The sequence below is a fragment of the Natrix helvetica genome (assembly GCF_964273705.1).
Source record: "Natrix helvetica genome assembly, chromosome: Z".
Classification (NCBI taxonomy): domain Eukaryota; kingdom Metazoa; phylum Chordata; class Lepidosauria; order Squamata; family Natricidae; genus Natrix; species Natrix helvetica.
The window spans coordinates 869,687-893,674 of NC_138554.1; the positions used below are offsets into that span (position 1 = coordinate 869,687).

The 23,988-nt window shown below is 57.7% G+C and overlaps 3 protein-coding genes across 4 annotated transcripts; 1 reads left to right on the forward strand and 2 right to left on the reverse strand.

Moving 5' to 3' along the window:
* Positions 1–2,866, forward strand: LOC309401069 (uncharacterized protein). The gene is made up of 2 exons (XM_081970012.1): positions 1–576; positions 1,953–2,866. The coding sequence occupies exons 1-2, from the start codon at positions 86–88 to the stop codon at positions 2,161–2,163; spliced, it is 702 nt and encodes a 233-aa protein (XP_081826138.1). The 5' UTR covers positions 1–85; the 3' UTR covers positions 2,164–2,866.
* Positions 2,867–3,020: 154 nt separating this feature from the next.
* LOC309381680 (mannose-P-dolichol utilization defect 1 protein-like) lies at positions 3,021–8,322 on the reverse strand. Of its 2 annotated transcripts, none has more exons than XM_081932946.1 (7): positions 8,176–8,322; positions 7,717–7,782; positions 7,085–7,212; positions 6,386–6,471; positions 5,593–5,711; positions 5,364–5,474; positions 3,021–3,385 (listed from the first exon to the last, which is right to left on the reverse strand). In XM_081932946.1, the coding sequence occupies exons 1-7, from the start codon at positions 8,267–8,269 to the stop codon at positions 3,216–3,218; spliced, it is 774 nt and encodes a 257-aa protein (XP_081789072.1). In that variant the 5' UTR covers positions 8,270–8,322; the 3' UTR covers positions 3,021–3,215. The 2 variants fall into 2 exon arrangements, with proteins under 2 accessions (XP_081789072.1, XP_081789073.1); XM_081932947.1 differs by having other exon boundaries at positions 7,085–7,217; positions 8,176–8,321.
* A 5,712-nt stretch (positions 8,323–14,034) lies between these two features.
* Positions 14,035–21,360, reverse strand: LOC309401734 (macrosialin-like). Its single transcript, XM_081970914.1, has 7 exons — positions 21,219–21,360; positions 19,567–19,711; positions 18,698–19,221; positions 17,035–17,154; positions 15,576–15,648; positions 14,940–15,107; positions 14,035–14,361 (listed from the first exon to the last, which is right to left on the reverse strand). Exons 2-7 carry the CDS (start codon positions 19,634–19,636, stop codon positions 14,222–14,224), a joined length of 1,095 nt encoding a protein of 364 aa, XP_081827040.1. The 5' UTR covers positions 19,637–19,711; positions 21,219–21,360; the 3' UTR covers positions 14,035–14,221.
* Positions 21,361–23,988: the final 2,628 nt, after the last annotated feature.

Consider the following 23,988-nt stretch of genomic DNA (forward strand, 5'->3'; position numbering starts at 1 on the left):
GTTGCTGCCGGCTGTTCCAGGGACTGGGGGCCTCTCGAGGCTCTCTAGTCGCTCTTCCTCCACCGCCCCCCCGACGGGCGCAAGGATGTTCGCGGGCTTTTACACCCCGAAGGCGTCCCCGAAGGACAGGCCGGCGGCGGCGGGAGACCCTCCCCAGCCCTCCCCCTCGACGCCGGAGAAGGTGAAGCGGCCCATGAACGCCTTCTTGGTCTGGTCCCAAGGGCAGCGGCGTCGGATGGCGCAGGCCCACCCGCGGATGCACAACTCGGAGATCTCCAAGCGGCTGGGCGCCGCCTGGAAGCTCCTCGACGCCGCCCAGAAGGAGCCCTTCCACGAGGAGGCCAAGCGGCTGCGGGCGCGGCACCTGCACGACCACCCCAACTACAAGTACTGTCCGCGGCGGAAGAGCCGCCCCGCCCGCAAAGCCCCCGCCGGCGGCTCCCCCGCTTGCCCGCCGGGACCCTCGACGCCCCTCGGCCGGGCCGCCCCCTGCGACGTCTTCTGTGGAAGCCCCGCGGGTCCCGGGATGGCTCCGGGCGCCGACTACGTGTTTGGGACCGCCGCGGCCCCCTGCAGGTGAGGAGGAGGAGGGGTCCTCTCGAGGGTTCGAGGCGCCCTTGAGCTCCCAAGACACCTTTTCCGGGGGGGAGGGGTCCCGAAACCGGCTGGTTGAAGCAGCCGCCCACTCCCGCTTGCCCCCAGCGACCCCCACCCGCCCCATTCCACTTGCAGGGCGTGGGGGGCGTCGGCGCGCTCTCCGTTGCTGCCGGCTGCTCCAGGGACGGGGGCCTCGCGAGGCTCTCTAGTCGCGCCTCCTTCTCTTCCCCCCCCCCCGGAAGGATGTTTTACAGCCCGGAGGCGGCCCCGAGGAGCCCGGGGGCGTCGGGGTTGCACTTAGCGAGGCCCCTTTCCTGCCTCACCTGCCCCCAGGTGCGACCACCAGATTCCGAGGAGCGAGGAGCCCCCCCTGGCGCCCCCCCGACGGTTCTCCGTCTTTTGCCGGCTGCCTGGCTTCTGTTGCGCCACGACTCCGCGGTGCCAGTTTCCCCTGGGCGCCCTCTGGCTCGCCCTGCCAGGCAGGCACCCAATAGGTATACCTCGCCCCCCCCCCGCCCCACTCCCTCTGTTCCGGGTCAAGCCCGGGCCAAAGCGAGCCCAGGAGCGACTTGGCTGTGCCAGGAGAAGCACCCCGCAGCTTAGGCAAAGGGCAGCCCTTGCCCCTTCTGGCTTCCCTGGGATGGGTGGGAAGCCCCCTGGGCCCCCTCCCCAGCAGCTCCGGGCTGAGGCCAGGCAGGGCTGAACAGGTTTGGGGGCTCCTGGCCAGAACTGGAAGAGCCGGCTATGGGAGGAATGCGGCTCGGTCCCGCCCATGCCCCCCTCCCCTCTCCCCCCCAACAGCTTTCTCCTCACAGGTGCAGGGCTGGGCAGGTGGCAATCCGAACCCCCGGCCCCCTCCCACCGAGGGCTGGCTGAGCCCCCCCCCTTTGGGAATCCTGCTCCTGCCTTACCAAACTCAGCCTGGCACCTTATTCCTGGGGGGGGAGGGCAAAGCTGGCACCCCCCCACCCCACGTGCGTGTCTCCCTCCGCAAGGAGAAAGGGCTGGGCAATTAATTCATGCCTTCCCTCTAACAATTTTACACCCAAAATCTCTCCGGCAGGAGAAGGGGGGAAAAGAAAGCAAAAGTCCTGGGGAATTCTGGGAGTTGAAGCCTGCACGTCTTCAAGCTGGGCAAAGTTGGGCACGCCTGCCTTGGGGGCAGCAGGCAAGGGAGCCCCCCCCTCAAAGCTGTAACCTGCGCCCCCCTAACTATCGTTTATGAAGATGGCTGGGTTTGACTCCGTATGTTGCAAGCCCACTTTGCTTTCTTCCCATGGTTCCCTCCCTCAAATGCTCCCTCCCCTTCCCTGGATGGGACTAAGCCCCCTGCCCTTCTTCTCTCTTGCCCGCAGCCTGGGTCACAGACCACCAGCCCACCCACCTGTTGCCACGATGCCAAGGAAGCCGGACGGCGGTCTTCAGCACCCTCTGGGCAACTTCACGGAGACGTTGGCCCTTTACGGGCTGCAGGGCTACAAGGCCTCGGACGCGGCCATCCCGGGCTACCTCCCGGAGTACCCACTTCAGCAGCCCCTGGGCTTCAGCTGTGCGGCCCCCTTCTAGCAAGCAGGAGACCCCACTCCAGCTGCAGGCAGCATTTCGGGATTGTGTCACCGTGCGAAAGGAAGGAAGGCACGAGACGAGACAAACAAGGACAAAAGTTTGGGGAGAGGTGCAAAGACCCCCCCCCAAAAAAATGGGGAATAAAGAAGTGGGGGGTGGGGGGCCTCCGGACAGTGGCCTGACCCAAACTGTCCCTGTGTGGCGATTGCCAGCATGAAGAGTTTTTTAAGGAGTACAAAATTTTTTATAAGGTATATATATATAAACCAAGTCTTTTTTTTTAATATAAACCACCAATAAAAGCTTGTTTAAAAGAGCAGAGTTTGCAGAGTTCAAACTGATTTACCCCCCCCCCCCGCCCCACAAGACCCAGGGAGAAGCCCTCCCTCCCCCCTCTGGCAGGGGAGAAAGGGAGGAGACCCTTTGCCCTGAGTTAAGTCGCCTTGCCTGGCACAGCTGGCAAAAGGTGCCAGGGTTATTTCTGCTGGCTGCCCACCCCCTCGGGAAGATGGCAGAGCCAGGAAAGCTGGGCAGGAGGAGGGGGGAGGCTGCTAGTTTCACCCCCCCCCCCCCATTTGCTAGGGGGAGATCCAGGCCCCCGGGCTGCTTTTTCGGATGGCTTCAGTAGCTTTTGCCAGGCTGAGCTTCCCCCCTCCTCCCCTGGGCAGCTGTGCTGAGTCACCCAGATGGGGGAGGGCAGCTTCTCTCCCTAATCACCCCAATTAGCCTGCCAAGGCAAGAGGCCCAAGTCCCCCCCCCACAGGGCAAGGGGGGGCAGGAACTTCCTTGGGGGAGGTGTTGTGTTTTGCAAGGGCTCCATCCTAGAGGGAGAGGAAGAAGGGCAAGACAAGGAAACATTCGGTTGCAGCTTCTTTGTTTTCAAAAGGGGGGGGGGTGTCAAGCAAGGAAAGAACCTCTTCCCATCCCCTAAACCCCTAAATAAAAGAAAGCAGCAGCCCCACTGCCCTGCGTTGGCCATAAAAGGTCCCGTGGGAGCCACTTCCCTGGACTCAGAATGCAGGAAGGAGAGTAGGTAGCGGGCATCCTTGAGGTCAGCCGGTGGGCATGGCGCCCCGCGGGTGAGGGTGGGCGTGCAGCAGGCCGGTCACTCTTTCTTCAGCCTGCCCGTAGCGTTCCAGTAGTAGAGCACCTGTCCCAAAATGAGGCTGTGGCAGGCCAGGGAGACGACGTAGGTCAGCACCATTAGGAGATCCCCCGTCTCCTGGGAAGAAGGCAAAGCGGGAGGTTTTCCTTGGGGTCCAAGGGAGGGGCTCCCCACCCCCTCTGCCCCATATTTCAGCAGGGGAGGCCTTCGGCCCTCCACACCCGGCCAGTCAGAAGGCGACGGGCCAGCCGACCAGAGGGCAGAGCTGTGATGGCCACATTTTATGACGGGAGGACTTCAACTCCCAGAATCCCCCAGGTTGTGGCAGCACAGTTGGATCAGTGGGTTCAGACGAGGACTCTGCGTTCGGAGCTAGACAGCAGTGAGGCAGAGGAACAGCTGGAGCCTGTTCCCAGTGTGCGCATGCACAGAGCTGCCAGGCGAAGGGAACAGTTGAGAAATCAGGGTCGTCTTGGGAGTAAAGCCACAGGTGGAAGGCGATTGGCCCCTCCCAGAGGAAATAAAAAGGGGAGCGCCAGGGGAGTGGAGTTTGCAGGAGACCATTAGTTTGGTCGGTGATTAGATTCGTTTCAGGAGCGTGAAGATCTGTCCCTGAATCTCAGAGACTCTGTGCCAAGTCTTTCCTTGCACAGCACTGCGTTTGGAAAATATTTACATGGCAGCTTTCCAAGACAGAGAAGGTCTGTGGTCATAAATACTCCTTTGAAAGGCCGTTTGCCAGGCCTTGGCTGAGGGTGAAGGAGGGGAATTCACGTTCCTTTAATAAAAGGGTTCTTTTGTGGGGACCGGGACTCTGCCTCCTGCTTTTGGGGACGCCTGGGTCACCCTAGCCTCACATTGGTCAACCGTGGCAACTTTCAAGACTTCAACTCCCAGAATCCCACTTTAAGACACGTGTGGACATCCCTGACTGGGGAATCCTGGGAGCTGGTCCGCCCACCTTCAAAGCAGCCACGGTTGAGAACCACGGGGCGAGGGGGATTCTGGGAGCTGAAGTCCAGGGGTCTTCAAACCACGCAGTCCCAGCCAGGGGTCTCTGGGGATTCTCAATCACACAGGTCACGGTTACTTCCCCCCCCCCCTCTTGCTTTTTGGGAAAGCACCTTTGGGTCCCCATTGCTGCCTGGGGGATTCTGGGAGTTGAAGTCCACCTGTCTGAAAGTCCCCGGTTGACAAAAGGCAGCCCAAGGCCTGGCATCCCCTGGTGAACTTTGAAAAATGCAGCCTGGCAGCCTTTTGCTCCCCCCGAGCCCTCTGGCCGGGATAGTAATAGCCCTTAGACTTATATACCGCTTTATAGTGCTTTTACGGCCCTCTCTCGGCGGTTTACAGAGTCAGCCTCTCTTGCCCCCCAACAATCTGGAAGGAGGGAAGGCTGAGTCAATCTTCAGCTGGTCAGGATCGAAATCCTGGCAGTTGGCAGAGTCAGCCTGCAATCCTGCATTCTAAGCATTGTGCCACTACAGCTTCCTTCCCTCCCTCCCTCCTTCCTCTTACCATCCCTTTCCTTCCTTCCTTCCTTCCTTCCTTCCTTCCTTCCTTCCTTCCTTCCTTCCTTCCTTCCTTCCTTCCCTCCCTCCCTCCCTCCCTCCCTCCCTCCCTCCTTCCTTCCCTCCCTCCCTCCCTCCCTCCCTCCCTCCCTCCTTCCTTCCTTCCTTCCTTCCTTCCTTCCTTCATCTTCCCTTCCCAAGGAATAGCCCTTAGACTTATATACCGCTTCGCAGGGCGTGTACAGCCCTCTCTAAGCGGTTTGCAGAGCCGGCATACGGAGTCAGGGATGCTGGCTGGACGGTCGTTAACTGAGGACCGGGGATCTCAAGTGATGGCCTTGGGGCAGGAGGCTGCCTTCTTGTTTCCAGGCTCACTCTCAGCCTTTTAGGCATTTACAGACAGTCCTCCACTTACAACCGCTCGCTTAGTGACTCTTCTAAGCTACGACGCTTGGAAAAAAGTGACCGATGACCGTTTTTCACACCTACGACCGGGCGGGGGCGTGGCCAGCCTATTTGCCGGAAGTGGCTGGATGCCTCCTCTGGGTATTAGTACCTCCCTTGATTAGGTGCCTCACCCTTACCTGGATGGAGGTGAAGATCCGTGCCAAAGACCCCACAAACAGCAGGAAGGTCGTGACGGCCGAGAGTTGGCCGGTGTGGCCGTTGTGGTAGTTGGTGGCTGCTTGTAGGAGCTGTTGGAGAGAGGGAGCCTCGTGAGATGCCAGGGCCACACCACTATCGCCGTTAAGCAAGCCGCCTTCACGGAAAGCCCCTCCCCACCCTGATCTGGGGGGGGGGATTACTGCTTACCCTGCTTGTGGCAGCAGTGGGCATGTTGGACACCTGAAGCATAGTCACGACCGCCGGCGGGGTGACCGGAGAGAGGAGGAGGGACAGGAGGGCGAAGTAGGTGAAGAGGAAGGCCAGGCCTGCACAGAGGGGGTTGCGACATGATGCTCTGAGGCCCTGGGGAGCCCCCACCTCATTCCCTGCCCCCCCTTCCCCCCCACGCAGGCCTCTTGTTTGGACACCAGTGGCGGGAGAGGCACGAGGACGGTGGGACGCCAGAGCGTTTTTCCTAAGTCAGCATCCCACTGGTTTTTTTTTCCTCGAAGAGGTTTCGCTTCTCATCCAAGAAGCTGCTTCCGTTCTGCAGAACGGAAGGGCCGAGAACTGAAGAAGCTTCTCTGGATGAGAAGCGAAACCTCTTCAAGGGGGGAAAAAAGAAAGAAAAAAAGCACCGTTCGGACAACCTTGTCTCGGAAGACGGAGAATCTCCATGAACATAAAATTAAGTCAATATCCTCAATGCCTTTGCGAATGTTACAAAATGCAACAGGATTAGTGTGTCTCCACCAAGGCAACTTTCAGAGGGGGGGACTCCAACTCCCAGAATTCCCTCCCCTCTGAAAGCTGCCCAAGTTCCCATTCTAAATATTTGGAGCGGAAAAACAATAAAAATTGTTTCGAAACTCTTGTTTTCCTCCCAAAATAGATCCTCCCCAAAGGACTTCCGGCTTGGGCCGCCCTGCAGGGCTGTCGTTGGGCCCCTCTGCAAATGCCCCAGTCCCCCCACCCCAGCCCCGCTTCCTCGCCTACTTACCCCGCTTGGTGTGGCTCCCGAAATACTGCACCATGAAGCCGATGGAGACCGTCTGCATCATGACGAAGAGAGCCTCTCCCCAGGCGCTGCGCAGGAGGGGGAGGAAAGAGGGCAGGGGGGGGTCAGCGCTCTTGCCAAGGGGAAGGGCAGGCTGGCAGCACTGGGCTGGAGGGAGCCCCCTGCGTGTCCAGACCCACCAGCTCACTGTCTCCGGGTGATTGGCCCAAATACATACACTTGGCTTGCAGGCCTGAGACGGGACTAGAACTCACCGTCTCCTGGTTTCTAGGCCAGGACCTGGGCCACTAGACCAAACTACATAGACTAATACTCAAACGCCACGTTCCCTCCATTCTTGTTGAACTACATGTCCCATCAGCCCCAGAGAGGGGGTGAGGCCCAGGGGTGTGCCAGCCAAACGACCTAAGATTCCCCTTGGTTGCATGCTGGGCCTTCCATGGTGAGACCCCTCCTCTTCCCCACAGCTGGGGTTTCTTAAGAGGGCAGCCCTTGGTCTGGAATGGGTCTCCTGCTTGAGGAAGGGGATGGACTAGAAGACCTCCAGGGTCCCTTCCCAATCTGCGGTTCTGTGCCTGCGGCCTTCTTGGCAGCCCAAAGAGCCGAGGAAGAGCAGCGACCCAGCAGCCCAACTCTACGGGAAGCTCCCGTCCTCGTCCCCCCCCCAAAAAGCCCCTCTACCTGAAGGGGAAGTTGTGGGCGATGCTGTAGGCCATGGTGCCACTGATGGCCACCAGCTCCAGCAGGATGGCGTTGAAGCTCAGGCCCTCTGCGCTCTTGGCCCCCAGGATCTTCAGGATCTGCGGCATCTTCACTGCGGAAAGCGGGAGGCACCAGTCAGGGTTAGAGGAAGGGGGGGGGATGCAGGACCCTCAGCCAAAAGGGAATCCGGGGGGGTGGCATGAGCCCCCAAAAGCATCCACCTCTCTGGGCAGGGATTCTTCTCCCAGGGGACCCAGGGGAAGGCATGGGCCACGGAGGGGGGGGGGCAGAGGCTTTTTTCTGGGGGCCCGTGGCCTTGATGGACCCCTGGATGGCATTCCAGCCTCTCTGCCCTTTGGGGCTAGCATGGATGGGTGGATCAGCCAGAAGGACTGGGGAACTGGGGGGCAGGCAGATTGGGGGGGAGGGAAAGGAGGGGGAAGGGGGGGTTTATGGCGGATTGTGGGGGGAGGGGAGGGGGAGGGAAGGGGGGGCTTATGGGGGATTGTGGGGGGAGGGGGAGGGAAGGGGGGGCTTATGGGGGATTGTGGGGGGAGGGGGAGGGAAGGGGGGGCTTATGGGGGATTGTGGGGGGAGGGGGGGTCTCTTACCCACGAGGGAACCGGCCACCACGCCGAACCCGAGGGCTTTGCTGAGGAAGACCTTCAGGCAGGGCACTGCGCGGGAGGAAGAAGAGAGGAGAGGGTCCCACTAGCGCCCCCACGACCACTCGGGAGGCCCCAGGGGGGTCCCTGGGAGGCTCCCATCGCGGCGGCTGCCTGTCAAAGCCCTGCGGTGGGAGGGGGCGAGGACCTTCCTCCGACCCCTCCCCCCGGAGGAAGGACCCCCATTCCGACCCCCGATCTTCAAGCCATTCAAACGACAGCGGGCTCCTTCCGCCCACTCCCAACATGGCGCCTCCGCCGTCATCCTATGGGAAAACCTCGCTGCCGCCCTTCTCCACGATGGCCGCCGACGGACGCCAGGCACTTCCGCCCAGGCCCTGTTGCCACGGCGACGGGTCCCCGCGCAACCCCTCCCCTCCCCTAAGGTGGGCGGGTCCGGCTCACCGTGCAGGAGGTTGAGGTTGACGACGAGCTCATCGTAGCAGCGCTCGGGGAGAACGTAGGGCACCAGGGCGACCTTCAGCGCCGAGGCCGCCATGTCGGGGAGGGAGGAGGCGGGGCTTAGGGCGGCCCAAACTTCCGCTGCCAGGACGCCGGACGGGTGCCGGCCCGTCTGCGCGTGCGCGAAAGGGGAGGAGGGCCGCCAAGCCGCCGTTCCCTAGCGCATGCGCATTTCAGCGTCAGTGTTAGCCTGGGTTGAGGCGCCTGCGCGAGGTTCTTTAGTTCCCCCGCCGGTCCGCCACGCATGCGCGCGGCCTCCCGACGTCCTCGAGGGGCAAAATGGCCGCCATTCCTCAGGCGCCATCTTGTCCCACGGCCGCCTCAGGCCACGGAGGCCAGGACCACCGGCTGCTGCCCGCCCTCAGCCGTGGCACCGTGGCCCTCTGCCTGCTCCACGCCCTGCGGCTGCAGCGGGGCCGTCGTCTCTGCGAGGCGGACCGCCGTCGACGGGCAGCACGCCACCGCCGGGCCCAGGCCCGCTCCCGCCAACGCTTCGCCCTGTTGTGGCTGTGCCGCCTGCTGGCCTGGGAGCACGGCCCGCACGGCCTGAGTCCCCGGGGCGTTGGGGGACGGCGTAGCGGGAGCGCCCTGCCCCGGCTGCTGCGGGAACGGCGCCTGTGGAGCAAATTCCGCAGTTCGGCTTTCTGGGAGATTGTGCGCATCAAGGCCTTCAGCGCCTGGGAGTGGGGCGAGAACTTCCGCGTGTCGCCCGGCACCTTTGACTACCTTTGCGCCCACCTGCGCAACGCCATCCAACGCCGGGACACCAACATGCGCCGGGCCATCCCGGCGGACGTCCGCCTGGCCATGACTCTTTGGCGCCTGGGCGCCTGCACCGAATATCGGGCGGTGGAGCTGCTGTTCGGTGTGTCCCGCTCCACCGTCTGCAAGATCCTGCGTGACGTCTGCGAGGCCGTGGTGGGCATCCTCACCCCGCTGTATGTGCGCCCGCCTGACCCGGCCCAGGTGGCGGCCGGCAACGGGTTCCCCCTGCCTCAATTGGCCGGGGTGCTGGGCTCCCTCCACGTCCCCATCCGAGCCCCCAACGAGAACGCCGCGGGCTACTACAACCGCCGCGGATGGCACTCAGTGGTGGTGCAGGCTGCTGTGGACTCCCGCGGCTGCTTCTGGGACATCAACGTTGGGTGCCCAGGACGGGTGACGGACACCCAAGTGCTGTGCGCGTCTGATCTCTACCAGCGAGCCCAGGAGGGCGAGCTCTTCCCCGGAGGCTCCCGAGACGTCCGTGGGGTGCAGGTGCCCATCTATCTGCTGGGCGGCTGCTCGTACCCGTTCCTGCCTTGGCTGATGCGGCCCTACAGGGCAGCGGCTCTGAGTCCCTCCCAGCAGCGCTTCAACGAGTACGCCGACGCCGCCCGGACGGTGCTGTCGGTGGCCTTTGGGCGCCTGCGTGGACGCTGGCGTTGCTTGACCAAGCGCAACGACACCGACGTCTCCTTCTTGCCCACCCTCATCGCGGCCTGCTGCACCCTGCACAACATCTGCGAGACCCGCGGAGACGCCTTCCAGGCCTGCTGGATGGAGGAGGACGAGCGGCGGGAGGAGCAGCCGGTGGAGGAAGAGGAGGAAGAGGATGCCGAAGCACTAGAGATCCGAGATGCCCTGGCCTCGGCCTTGAGGGGCTGAGGGGGCTCGGGGGGGGGAGTGAGGGGCAGGCTGAAGGGGAGGGAGGGGCCGCAGGGAGAGGCCAAAGAGTAAGATGGGGGGCGTCCTGTTACAAGTAATCCTGGACTTACCGCCACAATTGAGACCAACATTTCTGTTTGCTAAGCGAGGCATTTGTTAAGTGAATTTTGCCTCGCTTTACGACCTTTCTTGCCACATTGGTTACTTCAGTTGTTAATTTAGTGACAGGGTTGTTTAGTGAATCCAACTTCCCCATGGACTTTGCTTGTCAGAAGGTCACAAAAGGGGACACTGCAATTGTCGTAAGTGTGAGTGAGTTGCCAAGAGTATTTTGATCACGTGTCCATGGGGATGCCGCAACGGTCGTAAGTGTGAAAAATGGTCACAAGTTACTGTTTTCACTGCCGTTGTAATGGCCACTAAGCGAAGACGAGGACTGTATTCTCTCCAAGGCCCCCGCAGGGCAGGACAAGAAGCAACGGATGGAAACAAATCAAGGAGAGAAGCAACCTAGAACTGAGGAGGAGTTTCCTGGCTGTGGGAGCAGTTAACCAGTGGAACGACTTGCCACCAGACGTTGTGGGTGGTCCATGGTTTTTAAAGAGGAGACTGGGCAGCCATTTGTCTGGGATGCTATGCAGACGTTTGGACTTCAGGGGTCACAATAGCTGGCTGGGGAATTGTGGGAGTTGAAGCCCACAGGTCTGAAAGTTGCCAAGTTTGCTGAACCTGTTCTAGGGTCTCCTGCTTGAGCAGGGGTTGGACTAGAAGACCTCCCGGGTCCCTTCCAACCCTTGACATTGTTCTTAGGGCTGGTCCGGCCTCCTAGAAAGGAAGTCTGAATAGGGCAATGTTGATTGGGGCTGGTTAGGTAGGAAACAGACTCAACAGCCCCCACCTTTGTCAATGGGCCATTAAAAGGCCTGAGCCAGTCTATTCTACATAACAAAGACCTCCCCTTTTCAGCTCCAGGGCGATGGGATTAAAGCATGATCGTATCAGCCCTTTACCCATCTCACCACAGGGCACAGGGAAGAGCAAAGGGGCTTGCAAAGTGTTCCTGGGTTTTTTATGCTCTCTGTTCGGCCCCTCCTCTCTGTTTCCTGTTCCTGTGTAAGAAGTGAATTCCGATTGGTTGTCAGACTCCCAGGGGCGTGTGTGTGTGTGTGTGTGTGTCAGCTAACTTTGGAGGTTGTGTTTGAGTCCCAAGTTGAGCATTGCTTCTTCCCAGGTGCCCTGTGGTGAGAGGAGTCAAGGGCTAATACGATCATGCCTTAATCCCATTGCCCTGGGGCTGAAGCGGGGAAACCTTTGTTATGTAGAATAGACCCATTGACAAAGGTGGGGGCAATTAAGAGTGAGCCTGCTTCCTGCCTAAAAAACATGTTTCTCCATTTCTGATCCAGGGAAATTATAATAATTGCTCAGGATGTGTCTCATCTTTTCTGCTATCTCTCTTCGCACACGCACAGACGGACGGACGGATGGACGGACACACCCACCCACACCCCCCACACCCTGAGTGTGGCTGCCAAAGTGGAAGCAGTCCAGAGACATCTGACTCTCACAGCCAGGGAGCAGAAAACAGGAACTCGGCTCTCGCAAGCGGCTTCACGACTGAAAGGAAACGGAATACAGCAGGCTCTGAGTCCATCCAGTCAGTCCTCGACTTACAGCCACTCGTTTAGTGACTGTTTTGAACTTCCAACAGCACTGGGAAAAGGGACACAACTCAATAGCTGCCTTGCTTAGCAGTGGAAATGCTGGATTGTGGTCGTTCAGTCAGGGACTGCCTGTAATACAAAGAGATACCGGTTGATCCTCGACTTTACGACCACAACCGAACCAAACCTTTGGGTTGTTAAGAGAGTTAGATCAATTTCACCCCGTTTTTGCCGCCTTTCCTGCTGTGGTCGTTAAATGAATCACTGCCTTTGTTAAGCCAGGAACGTGGTCATTAAGGGAATCTGGCTCCCTGCCTTTGATTCTGCTTGTCAGAAGGTCGCCCCCCCCCCCCCGGGACTCCACGACGATCATAAATACGAGTCAGTTTTCAAGCTGATCCCCTGAATTTGCAAGCTTCGACAGTGTGGGAAAATGTCCCTTTTTCCCCAATTGTGTCGTAACTTCAAATGGTCACTAAACGAGTCAACGACCACCTGTATTGCTTTCTGCTGGTGACCTCTACTGACCCTTGTGGACTCCCCTCCCTCTTTCTGGACCTCAACGGGCCCCTTTGGGAGGCTGAAGCAGGCTGGCCGTTAACGGCCAGTTGTGAGGCCGAACTGAGCTTCCTGTACTTTTCACTACAGGCTGAAATCCATCAGGTTGAGCTTGGCTCCCCCCAGGCACACCTAGGCGAAGAGGGAGCCGGGAGCCAGGAATGGGGTTGAAGGAGGCTCAGGCTCCTTCCTTCCTTCCTTCTCCACCAAAACACAGGCGGCGTTCAACTGCGGGTCTCGCAGGGAGTCCTCGACTAACGACCAAACATTTCTGCTGCTAAGCGAGGCATTGGTTCAGTGGGGGTTTTTGTTCGATGACCTTTCTTGCAGCCGTCGTTAAAGTGGTTCATAAGTTGCAGTTGTAACATGAATCCGTCCTTCCTCATTGACTTTGGCAGAAGATGTCGGGAAAAGGGGGATCAGATGACACCCCCCCCCGGGACTCGTCATAAATATGGGTCAGTGGCCACGTGTCTTGAATTTTGATCACGGGGATGCTGTAACGGTCATAAGTGTGAAAAACGATCCTCAGTCAATTTTTTTCAGTACTGTTTGTCACTTCGGTCACTAAACGGAACCGTTGTAAGGAGTATCTCTGTATGTCATTCTGCTTTAACATCCCCCCTCCTCCCCCCCCCCCCAGGTGGGTGAAAGCCGAATAAAACTTTTCCTTGCCAGAGGCCTCAATTGGTCACCCAGGAAATGATTTGTGGCCTGCAGTTTCTTTTTCAATACCTATTTTTTTATTTTCCTTTCCTTCTGAAGAAGCAGAAGAAGAATGCAGGGTGAAAGCGGCCTCCCCTTTCAGTGGGAGGATTCGGGGGGTGGGGGTGGGGGTCTCTTGAGTGGTGCAGTGGCCTAGAGGGGGAGCTCTCGCCTCACAATCAGGAGGCTGTGAATTTGATCCTAGTTAGAGGCCGATATTTCTCTCTCTGGGCACACTGAGAATATATATCTGTTGAAACAAAACTCCTCATTGGCGACAGGGCAGGGCATCCGGCCAGTAAAACATTCTGCTTGCTCCATTCAGTTACCCAGACTCCACCCTGCAAGGGATTATGGGGTCCTTAAACAGGTGATTGTGGGGGTCTCTTGCAAAGGTAGGGAGGGATTCCCAGGAGCTCAAAGAGGAGGGGGCTGTTGCAGAAGAGAGCCCCCCCCCAAAAGGCATGAAATTAAAGCACCAAATTAAAAGAAAGCCAGGAAATTAAAAGACACGCCAAGGTCTTTAATGAACTGAGTTGCCAGGCCCACAGTGGGGAAACGCAGGTTTTATTCCAAGCAAACCCTCCCTCCCTCCCAACTACCAAGTTCCTTCCTCTTTACTCTGCAACGGCTTTACATCGAGTTTGAAAGCATCTGATTAAAAGCCTGACAGGCAGCCCCACTCGCGAAAGAGTCGGTGCACCTTCCATTCCAATGTCTCATTCCCCTTTATTATTATTTTATTATCATTATTATCCAATTTATTCGCCTCCCCTTCTCACGGTCTCTCCAAATTCCATTGCCAAGTGAGACGGTTCAGCGAATTTCGCCTCATGTTTACGACCTTTCTTTGCCACGGTTGTTAAGTAAATCACACAATTGTTAAGTGGATCTGGCTTCCCCATTGGCTCTGCCGGTCACAAGGTCGCAAGAAGGGGGCCCCGTCACAATCTGGGGCACAACGACTGTCATAACTATGAGTCCGTCAGCGACAAGGCTCTGAATTTCGACCTTGTGACGCCGATCATGTGACCGTGGGGAACGCTGCAATGGCCGTAAGTGTGAAAACCAGCTATAAATCACTTTTTAAAAAAGTGCTGCTGTAATTTGGTCACAAAGTGGACGGTTGTAAGTCGAGGACTACCTGCATAGCTACCTGTGCTTATTTAACATCCCGCCTCTCCCTCCCCCTCCCGCCCCCACCATAAGCAACACTGTTTTTTAAAAAAAAGCTAAAATCCCCTAAAAGTGTAGGCCTCAAATGGCAGTCCAAGGAAGGGCAGCGGATTAGCGGCCGGCATTTTATCTCTCTCGGCATTTCTGTCCGCCAGTGGCTTTTGTTGAAAGATTCGAATCCAGCTCTCCGTCGGCTGGTCCAGCTGCAGCTGACGGAAGGGGGGGGTCACCAGGGGCTCTTAGAGGGACTCGTAGCCTGTGCGGGCGCGGCACCGTCCCACGGCGAAGGCCACAAGGACGATGAGGATGAGGAGACCAAGGACCACGCCCACCACGATGGGCAGGACGACGGAGCGCTTCTGCTCGGGACAGACCTCCGCTGGAAGGGCAGAAGGAGAAACTGAGGCCAAGGCAGAAAGATGGGTCCTTTGCCCCACGCCCCACCCCCCTTGGAATTTGGGGTAAGGGGGAGAAAGGGGGAGGGGGCTGGATGCTCCCACAGTTGAGGAAGCCTCAGGTGACACAGAGGAAAAACTGGGAGGGGGTAAGAATGGGTGGGGGGGAAAGGAAAGGGGGGAGAAGGCCCAAATCTGTTAGCCGAGAGCAGGGGGTTGGACTAGAAGACCTCCAAGGTCCCCTCCCCATCCTATGATGCCATGTTCTACATCGGGGGTCTCCACACTCCCAGAATTCCCCAGTTCCCCACGCTTGTTTCTCCACCTGGCTGAATGGAAGGTATATTACATCGAACGGCATCCCCACCGTCCACTCAGAAGGTCCCCCCAAAGTGGAGAGTTATTCTTATCCGTGCTGGATTCGGATCAACCTCTGCCGGCTGGGGAATTCTGGGAGTTGAAGTCCACCTGTCTTCAAAGTGGCAAGGTTTGGAGACGCCCCCTCCCCAATTTGATGAGCTGGGAGGATCCTTTTCCACCCCGCAGAGAGACAAGCGCTTACCTTCCCCGAACTTCCCGTCCTGCAGCTGGAAGGCCTGGAGGCGCTCGCTCAGGGCCGTCAGGTGGAAGTTCTCACTCAGCGCCAGGCTGCGGTTGCGGCACTGGTAGGATTTGCCCAGGGGGGCCGCGAACTCCCGGAGGGAGGCGTTGTTGGCGCTGAAGGTCCTCTCTGCGGAGACAAAGCCACGGAGAAGTGGCCCCACGGTGGACACCTGGGCGGAGGCACGCCAAGCATCCCCCTTAGATCCCACCTGCCTCCCCCCTCCCCAAAGGGTCAGGGGGCTGGGCAAAAGTAAAGCCCCTCTGGACGCTTACCCAGGCAGTCCTCGACTTACGACCATCACGGAAGCCCAAAAGACAGCGGGGAAGTGAGTTTTGCCCCATTTTTGCGGGTCGCGGTTCTTAAGTGAAGTTCTTAAGCGAGCCCCACGGTTTTTAAGTCAACTTCATGTCCCCGCTGAGGTGGGGGCTTCACGTGGCCATAATTTGGGGTGAGCCCCCGAAGTTCACCAAAGCAATCTATTTCCCCCTACACACACACACACACACACAAAATCCCCCCCTCCCATCCCTCTTTGAGCTGTGGGGCCTCACAGACTCCGCCAATGCTGCCACCCCCAAGCCCCCCCCTGCTCACCTGTCTCCTGGGGGAACTGGTAGGTTAGATTGGCCTGCACCTGTCTCAGGTACGCTGCCTTTTCCGTCTCGTTCTGCAGAAAGAGGGACAAAATATTTGGTTTCCCCCCCCTAAAACGGGGGTCTCCAACCGTGGCAACTTTAAGCCTTCAACTCCCAGAATTCCCCAGCTGGCAGAGGTTGATCAGAATCCAGCACGGATAACACAATGAATAACTATCCTTTTGGGTGGGGTTCAAAGCTACTGTCTCCCCCCTCCCCAAATTCATCCATTCTTCCCCCTCCTAAGAATTGGAGAGCCATCTGTCTGAAACGGTAGAGGGTTTCCTGCCTAGGCAGGGGGTTGGACTAGAAGACCTCCAAGGTCCCTTCCAACTCTGCTATTGTATTGTATTGTATTGAATTGAACTGAATTGAATTGGAGTAACCTCTCTCAAACTCAGCACTTTCAGATGGTTGTTGAAGGCTTCCTGGCTGGGGAATTTGGGACTTGTAGTCCCCACATCTGAACGCTGCCAAGCTTGGGAAAAAGCCATGAGTTATTCCGGCATGTGATGCCTCTGAGCAGCTGACTGGACGTAGAGCCACTCCCAGCCAGGACCAGTGAGTCACCCCAGTCTGACCAGAAAGGGGGGGGGGTCCAGCTGGGAACTGTCCAGTGAGTCATGGGGGGGGGGAGGGGCGGCCATTCGGGGAATATTATGGACAAATTATTATATCTTCAAATAAACCCTTCGGAAGGATAGAAAATGTGAAATTGATACACAAATGAACCCTGTCCGCTTCATCCTCTTCTCACAAAGTTATTATGTATTAAATTAAGCTGAACATTAATAAACTTCGCCCCCAACGGTGGGCGGTCCTCGGCTTATGGCCAAATTGGTCGTTAAACGGGGCAGTTATTAACCGAGACATCCCGTGACTGCGCTTTGCGACTTTCCCACTGACCGTGATGTAACGATCATAAATGCCAGCCCAAACCACGATCACGCGGCTGCAGGGACACGACGACGACGGTCGTGAAATGCGAGGACCGTGTGTAAGTCAAAACAAATTTTCAACACTGTCGTAATGTTGCACAGTTGCTAACCGAAGGGCCGTAAGTCGAGGACTTCCTGTAATCATGAAGCTTGCTGCCTCAAGATGTGACTTTATCCTGCCATTGGTCTGGAATGGCGTTATAGGGTGGGGGGTCTCCAGACCGGCTGGCTGGGGAATTCTGGGAGTTGAAGTCCACAACGAGCCCCATTTTGGTATAGGATTTCCTGCTTGAGCAGGGGGTTGGACTAGATGACCTCTGATGTCCCTGCCAACCCTATAATTCTGCATTTGGTAAGCCCCCTTCACCTCAGTGGGTGGACACAACCTTTGCGTGTCTGTGTGTATTGTGTGTGCGCGTGTGTGTAAATGAATGCCACTCCACCCCCCCCCATCCTTCCCACTGCCCCCTCCTCCTGCACCTTTTCGAAAGTGAAGAGAATGAAGCCCTCTGGGAAATGTAGTTTCAAGGTGGCCGTCTTTTCGGAACACGTCCCGGAGAAGTTGGTGTGCTTCGGCTGCACCGCGAAGGCTCCCCAGACCTGGAAAATGAAGGAAGGAAGGAGATAAGGAAGAAGGGAAGGACAGAAGGAAGAAGGGAAGGAGAGAAGGAAGGAGAGAAGGGAGAAGAGAAGGAAGAAGGAGAGAAGGAAGAAGGGGAGGACAGAAGGGAGAAGGACAGAAGGAAGAAGGAGAAAAGGAAGAAGGAGAGAATAAAGGAAGGACAAAAGGGAGAAGAGAAGGAGAGAAGGGAAGGAGAGAAGGAAGAAGGGAAGGACAGAAGGAAGGAGAGAAGGAAGAAGGGAAAGAGAGAAGGAAGAAAGGAAGGGCAGAAGGAAGGAGAGAAGACGGGAAGAAGAGAAGGAAGAAGGAGAGAAGGGAAGGAGAGAAAGAAGGAAGAAGGAGAGATGGCATACAAGACCTCCCACTTAGGAGACCCTCCGTTTCCCCCTCCCTTCCCCCTCCCACTACGCAGTGCCCCCTCCGTGCCCGCCTGCCCTCGCCCTTCTGCCATTGAACAGGCAAAGAGGGTGGCAGGAATTGGGTTTTGGCCAATAGAGGAAAGAAGGATTGGGGGGGGGAGGAGGACATGAGAGCATCAGTCCAGTATTTGAGGAGGGGGTCCCACCTATTCTCCAAAGCGCCAGAGGACAAGAAGCAACGGATGGAAACTAAGCAAGGAGAGAAGCAACCTGGAATTAAGGAGGGCATTGCCCAACTGCTTGCCACCAGAAGTTGTGAGTCCTCCATCAGTGGAGTCCTCCATCAGAGACTGGACAGTCACTTCTCTGGAATGGGTTAGGGTCTCCTGCTTGAGCAAGGGGCTGGACTGCAAGACTTTCAAGCCCCCTTCCAGGTCTATTCTAACTGATTGATTGATTGAAATGGTCTAGGGCAGGGCCACACCCAGTTTAGCTAAAGGGAGGGGGAGTGCTGATACGTCACATGATGCCACCATCATGGATGTTAGTTTGACACCCCTGGTCTAGGGTCTCCTGCTTGAGCAAGAGGCTGGACTAGAAGACCTCCAAGGTCCCTTCCAGCTTCTATTCTGATTGATTGATTGATTGATTGATTGATGTGGTCTAGGGTCTCCTGCTTGAGCAAGAGGCTGGACTAGAAGACCTCCAAGGTCCCTTCCAGCTTCTATCCTGATTGATTGATTGATTGATTGATTGATGTGGTCTAGGGTCTCCTGCTTGAGCAAGAGGCTGGACTAGAAGACCTCCAAGGTCCCTTCCAGCTTCTATCCTGATTGCTTAACTCTGCCAGGACAGACGTGAGCACCCAAGCAGATACAAAGGGCCACACACCCACACCCACACCCAAACACACAATCTCCCAATGCAGCTGTGTGGCCGGGCTAACCTAGCCAAGGACGGCCGTAAAGCGAGACTCCCAAAGCAGTTGCAACACCCAACCAGCGAGGGGAAGTCGGCTGAAGGCGGTTCTGGAAATCGCCTTGCTCAGAAAAAAATGGGGGATGTCGGTTCCTGGCCTTGGGATGTGGCCTCCCAGCCCCCCCCCAACTCCCCCCCCAACCCCCCCGTCCGACCCACAGGAAGCCCCCCCCCCCGGGCTCACCTGCCGCTTGGCTCGGTCTGCGTACAGGACCTGAAGCTGCAGCCCCATCTCTGCCCGCAGGCAGATGCTGGCGCCCTGCTTGACGGTGTAATTCCCCACGGGCACGGATGGCGGCTGGGTGGGCTGTGGGCCGGCGGTGGTGGGGTGGTGGTGGGCCGAGGTGTGGGTGGTGGCGGCGGGGGTCGTGGTGGCGGGGTGGCGGCTGGTGGTATGATTCTGGTGGGCGGTGGTGTGGTGGGGGCTGGTGGGGTGGGGGCTGGTGTGGTGGGGGCTGGTGGGGTGGGGGCTGGTGTGGTGGGGGCTGGTGGGGTGGGGGGCAGGATGTCTGGTGGTGTGGTTGGCGGGGGCCGTGGTGGTCGTGTGGCGGTGGTGGTGGTGGGTCGTGGTGTGCTTTTGGGGAGGGGTGGTGGTGGGCCCTGGGGTCTTGGTGAAGGAGGGCACCAGGGGGGCGGACTTTGTGGGATGGGGGCAATTCCCAGCACCCGATTGTGGGGAGCAGGGCTCCTTCTGCCCTGAGGGGTCACCTGTGAGAGAGCAGACCAAGGAACCGGTCGGTCAGTGGGGCGACGGGACAGGGGGCAGCTTAAACCCCCCCTTTCCACCCAGCCAGGCTCACCCTCAAGCCCCCTCCCCAATTCCCTCTGCATTGTGCCTCCTACGGCACGGCACTTCAGCTATTTTGGGGTACGGGGGGTACAGGCTGAGCCGCCATCCCTCCATCCAGAGTGTCCCCTGCAGGGTCCCTGCAAGGAAAGCCCCCTCCCCAAAGGAAGGGGTCTTGTAGGAGGGGTAAATTGGCCCCTTCCTCGGGGAAGCCCCAGCTCAGCCTCCCTCCGCCTGCAGCTCCTTCCCCACTTCCAGCCACCAACCTGCCGCCAACAGGCACCACCAGCTGGCGAGCCACAGGACGGGCGCCACGGAGAGCTTGGCCGGCCGCATCGCTCCCTCCGACGGTCTTCCTCGCAGGGCTGACGCTCACGGGACTCTGAGGGCCCCCACCGCTTCCCTGCCCGCCTGGAGGCTTCGGAGAAGGGGAAGGAAGTGAGACTTGCTGCTTTGACAAAGCCTGAGTCAGTTGGGGGGGGGGAATTGTCCGAGGCCCAACGCTTGGGGGGTTGGGGGGGGTGTCGCTTCCCCTGTTCCCTCCTTGCAAGGCAGCGGAAGTCATGGCTCGGTTTGTGGCCGTGGAGTCTCATGCGTGGCAGTGACACCTGGCTGACAAGGCAGCTTCCACTCCTGGCCACATTTTCCAATCTCCCCCCCCCCCGTTCCTCCCCCTCCCGTGGGCCGTAGGCTCAAAGTGAGTGGTGGGCTACCCGCAGCTCACGTTTAACAGTGTGAGAGAGTCGGAAGGGGCCTTGGAGGTCTTCTAGTCCAGCCCCCCTGTTCAACACCATCGCAGACAAGCGGTCGCTCTTCTCTGCCCACCGTGTCTCTGCAAAAGCCCCCTCCCCTGCCCTCCGGGGCGGTTGGTGGAGGGTGCCAGCACAGGGGAGGCTGGTCAAAGGGCAGAGGCTGCCACGTCCTGGGCACCAGGAAGCCAGGAGGGGGAGGATGGGGGCTGGAGTCCATGGGGGGGGGAGGGCATTGAGGGTCATGGAAACAGGCCATCGGAGGGAGTCGGTCTCCCATGGGGGTTTCGGAGTCCCAAATCAGCATTTTCCCCTTCCTCTTTTGCAGATGGAGGCCTGACTCGCATGTGACCGAGAGAATTGTGGCTTTGCAAAAAAATAGCAGGTGGAGGGCCAGGCCTTGCACACACACACACACACACACACACACACACACACAGAGTCACACACACCACAACACACAAAATGTCTCCGTTAAGGCAAAATGCACACACAGCTCTGGTCCTTGAGCGGAGCCCCGTGTCTGTGGGGGGGGGGGTGAGGGGGGGAGAGGAAGGAGGGTGGCTTGAGATGCCCAAAGGCCCCTGGGAGCCCCCACCCCATCAGCGGAGGGGGGGCAATTGGAATCCTGCCCCCCTCGCCCAGCAGGTGCCCCTCCCCCGGTGCATGCCACCATCAGTAACCCAGCTCCTTTCTTATGCCCGCTTCTGCCTTGGCAGGAGTCCCAGTTTGCTCGTTTCCTTGTGGACGTTTCGTTTGCCCAAACAAGGGGAAAACCTCACTGGCATGTTCCAGGTAGTCCTCGACTTACAACCGTCTGCTTAGTGACCGTTCGAAGCTGCAACGGCACCGGAAAAGACCATTTTCCACCCTTACGGCCGTTGTGGTCGTGGGATGCACACTCAGACGCTTGATGACGGATTCACATTTACGACGGCTGGTGTGTCCCGGGGGATCCCCTTTTGCGACCGTCTACGGATTCACTCAGCAATGACTGATTTAACAACGGCCGAGATTCGCTTAACAACGAAAAGGCGTAGAGTGTCTCGCCGAGCCGCAAAACTGTTCGGCTCAGTTGCAGTTGTAAAATCGAGGACTGACCTGTCCGGAGGAAGTCGAAGGGGGTCTTCCGCCCCCGTGGCCTACTGCCCCCACCCCCAATTACACACCTCGGGTGGTTTGAGCTCCTCAGGTGGCTGAAATGAACGGAGGGTCCGATCAGAGGGGACGCAGTTTTCACTTTCAGAAAGTGAAGAGGAACGGAAGCCAAGCAGCGGAGGGGAAGGACGGGCACGCTACCCTCCCCTTTGGGGCATGGGGGGTGGGGGCTCTCAGCCTGGGGAATGACCCTTGGAACCAATCCGCCCCCTTCCACCAAGGACACCTGCGGCCGGTCGTATCACCTGGACTTTGGCCCCTCCCGAGACTTAAAAACAATGTAATTGGGCACAGATCAAAGGAGGTGCCACCCGTTGTGTGTTCTGCCCCAGGGATCTCCAAGGTGGACTTCAACTTGTGCCCAAGGTTGGAGACCCCCCCCCTATTCTAGGCAGGCCGGTTGGGCAATTCTGGGTGTTGAAGACCCCTCACTTTGCCAAGACCGTCGTTCTAGACCCGTGTTCCTCCATCTTGCCCCCTTGGACTCCAACTCCCAGAATCCCCCACCCCCGCAGGGAATTCTGGGAGTCGAAACCCACCTGTGTTAAGGTCACCACGTTTGAAGCTTCCCTTGTCAAACTTGAGTCCTGGACTTCAACTCCCAGAATCCCCCAGACGCCGTGCCAGTGCCCCCCCCCCGTCTCACAGGTGGCTTTGTTTTTTTTCCTTTGAAGACGTTTTGCTTCTGATGGGAGAAGCTTCCTCGGTTCTGATTGGATGGGGGTGGGGTGGGGGGAGAATGGAAGGATTGATGCTCTTTGCCATCCGTCCATGAACTCCTTCCCTTCTCCTCCATCCAGGTCAGAGCCGAAGAATCATCCTGGATGAGAAGCCAAATGTCTTCAAAGGAAAAAGCCCAGTCGCCTCCTGTATTATTCTAAGGATCAAATAAGCTTGTTAAATGAAACAAATGTGATTAATACGGATTTATTTGCATTAAAACGTATGACACTCAGGTCCATGCATTGATGTGTTTGTAAAAAAAAAAAACTTAATTTAAAAAATGAATGACACATCCTGAGCAAAACTGCCAAGGGGGTCTTCTCCCCTTGAAGCCCCTTCCCTCCCAGAAGGGTAAACCTCCAAGGACCCCTTACAAGGGGAGAAGGGTCCCCCCCCAGTTCACGTTGCCCTATTTGGAAAACTTTTTTTAGGAACTGGGGAAGCTGGGCCAGCCCTAAAAACAACAGAATAAACGGAGTTGGATGGGACCTTGGAGGTCTTCTAGTCCAACCCCTGCTCAAGCAGACCACCACTTCAGACAAATTGTTGACCCGTCTCTTCTTAAAAACCTCCAGTGATGGAGAAGGGAGGGAGGGAGGGAGGAAGGAAAACAGGATAATGGGAGGGACCTTGGAGGTCTTCTAGTCCAGCCCCTGCTCAAGCAGGACACCCCTAGACTGGTGTGTGTGTGTGTGTGTTTGTGTCCCCAAACGTGGCAACTTTTAAAGTCTTGCATTGCTGGCTGGGGAATTCTGGGACTTGGAAGTTCAACAGGCCTTAATCCAGGGGTGTCCAAACTTGGCAACTTTAAGACTTGTGGACTTCAACTCCCAGAATTCTGGGACTTGAAGTCCACAAGTCTTAAAGTTGCCAAGTTTGGACACCCCTGCCTTAATCCGACCGGACGAGGCCTTGCCGATTTTGGGGGTTGAACCCCAATGGATGACTCAGCCGTTTCCCCTGCAGAGCAAAGCCCCCGCCTCACTTCCTCCTGGGTCTTGCTCAACGTCGGTGTGGGGCCGTTGGAGGTTCTCAGCCAGGAAGTCACACTTACTGGACTTCTCACACTCCGGCAACCACACTCGACAAAATGGCCACAACGCCCCACCTTCCAGCCTGCCTTTCCTTCTTGAGAAAGTACCTTAAAGAGACTCTTTGCCTTATTGCAGTGTTTCCCAAACTTGGTGACTTTAAGTCCTGTGGACTTCAACTCCCAGAATCCCCCAGCCAGCATAGCTGGCTGGGGAATTCTGGGAGTTGAAGTCCACAGGACTTAGTCACCAAGTTTGAGAAACACTGCCTTATTGTGTGTGTGTGTGTGTGTGTTTTACTAATCCCATTGATGTCCCAAAGGTGCTTTTTTTAGGAGGCAACTGGACTTTCTGGTTTGTTTTTTCTTTTGAAGGCATTTCGCTTCTCATCCAAGGAGCTTCTTCAGTTCCGACCGGATTGTGGGGGGGGGGGGGAGGGGGAACAGAAGGATTAATGCTCCTTGCAGACAGCTGGTCATTTGCATCCTTTCTGGAGGGTCCTTGAGGCCCCTTGGAGAGAGAAAACCTGCAGGCTGCAGGAACCATTTCCACCCCTCAGGTGACCCCGAGGACACAAAGAAGCCGCCGAGTGCTTCAGGTAACGATAAAGGTAAAAATTCCCCTCGCACCTTTGTGCTGGTCGTTCCTGACTCTAGGGGGCGCTGCTTGTCTCCGTTTCAAAGCCAAAGAGCCAGCGCTGTCCAAAGACGTCTCCGTGGTCACGTGGCCGGCAGGACTCAACGCCGAAGGAGCACGGAAGGCTGTTCCCTTCCCATCAAACGGGGGGGGGTCCCTATTTTTCTACTTGCATTTTTTTTTAAACCGTGATTTCAAACAGTTAGGTTGGCAGAAGCTGGGACAAGTCACGGGAGCTCACTCCGTTATGCGGCACCAGGGATTCGAACCGCCGAACGGCCAGCTTTTCTGATCGACAAGCTCAGCGTCTTAACCACTGAGCCACCACATCCCCAAGTGCTTCAAGGACCCTCTAAAACAGAGTTTGACATCCCTGCCCTAAAGGATGCAA

Excerpts from the sequence above, each read along its gene's own strand:
- LOC309381680 (XM_081932946.1), bottom strand. The coding sequence starts at position 8,269 with ATGGCGGCCTCGGCGCTGAAGGTCGCCCTGGTGCCCTACGTTCTCCCC. Across the intron at positions 7,783-8,175 it reads CAACCTCAACCTCCTGCACG|TGCCCTGCCTGAAGGTCTTC; the intron begins GTGAGCCGGACC and ends CCTCCCGCGCAG. Across the intron at positions 5,712-6,385 it reads CGGGAGCCACACCAAGCGGG|GCCTGGCCTTCCTCTTCACC; the intron begins GTAAGTAGGCGA and ends CCCTCTGTGCAG.
- LOC309401734 (XM_081970914.1), bottom strand. The coding sequence starts at position 19,636 with ATGCGGCCGGCCAAGCTCTCCGTGGCGCCCGTCCTGTGGCTCGCCAGC. Across the intron at positions 19,222-19,566 it reads GTGGTGCCTGTTGGCGGCAG|GTGACCCCTCAGGGCAGAAG; the intron begins GTTGGTGGCTGG and ends GCTCTCTCACAG. Across the intron at positions 15,108-15,575 it reads CCAGTTCCCCCAGGAGACAG|AGAGGACCTTCAGCGCCAAC; the intron begins GTGAGCAGGGGG and ends TTGTCTCCGCAG.
- LOC309401069 (XM_081970012.1), top strand. The coding sequence starts at position 86 with ATGTTCGCGGGCTTTTACACCCCGAAGGCGTCCCCGAAGGACAGGCCG. Across the intron at positions 577-1,952 it reads ACCGCCGCGGCCCCCTGCAG|CCTGGGTCACAGACCACCAG; the intron begins GTGAGGAGGAGG and ends TCTTGCCCGCAG.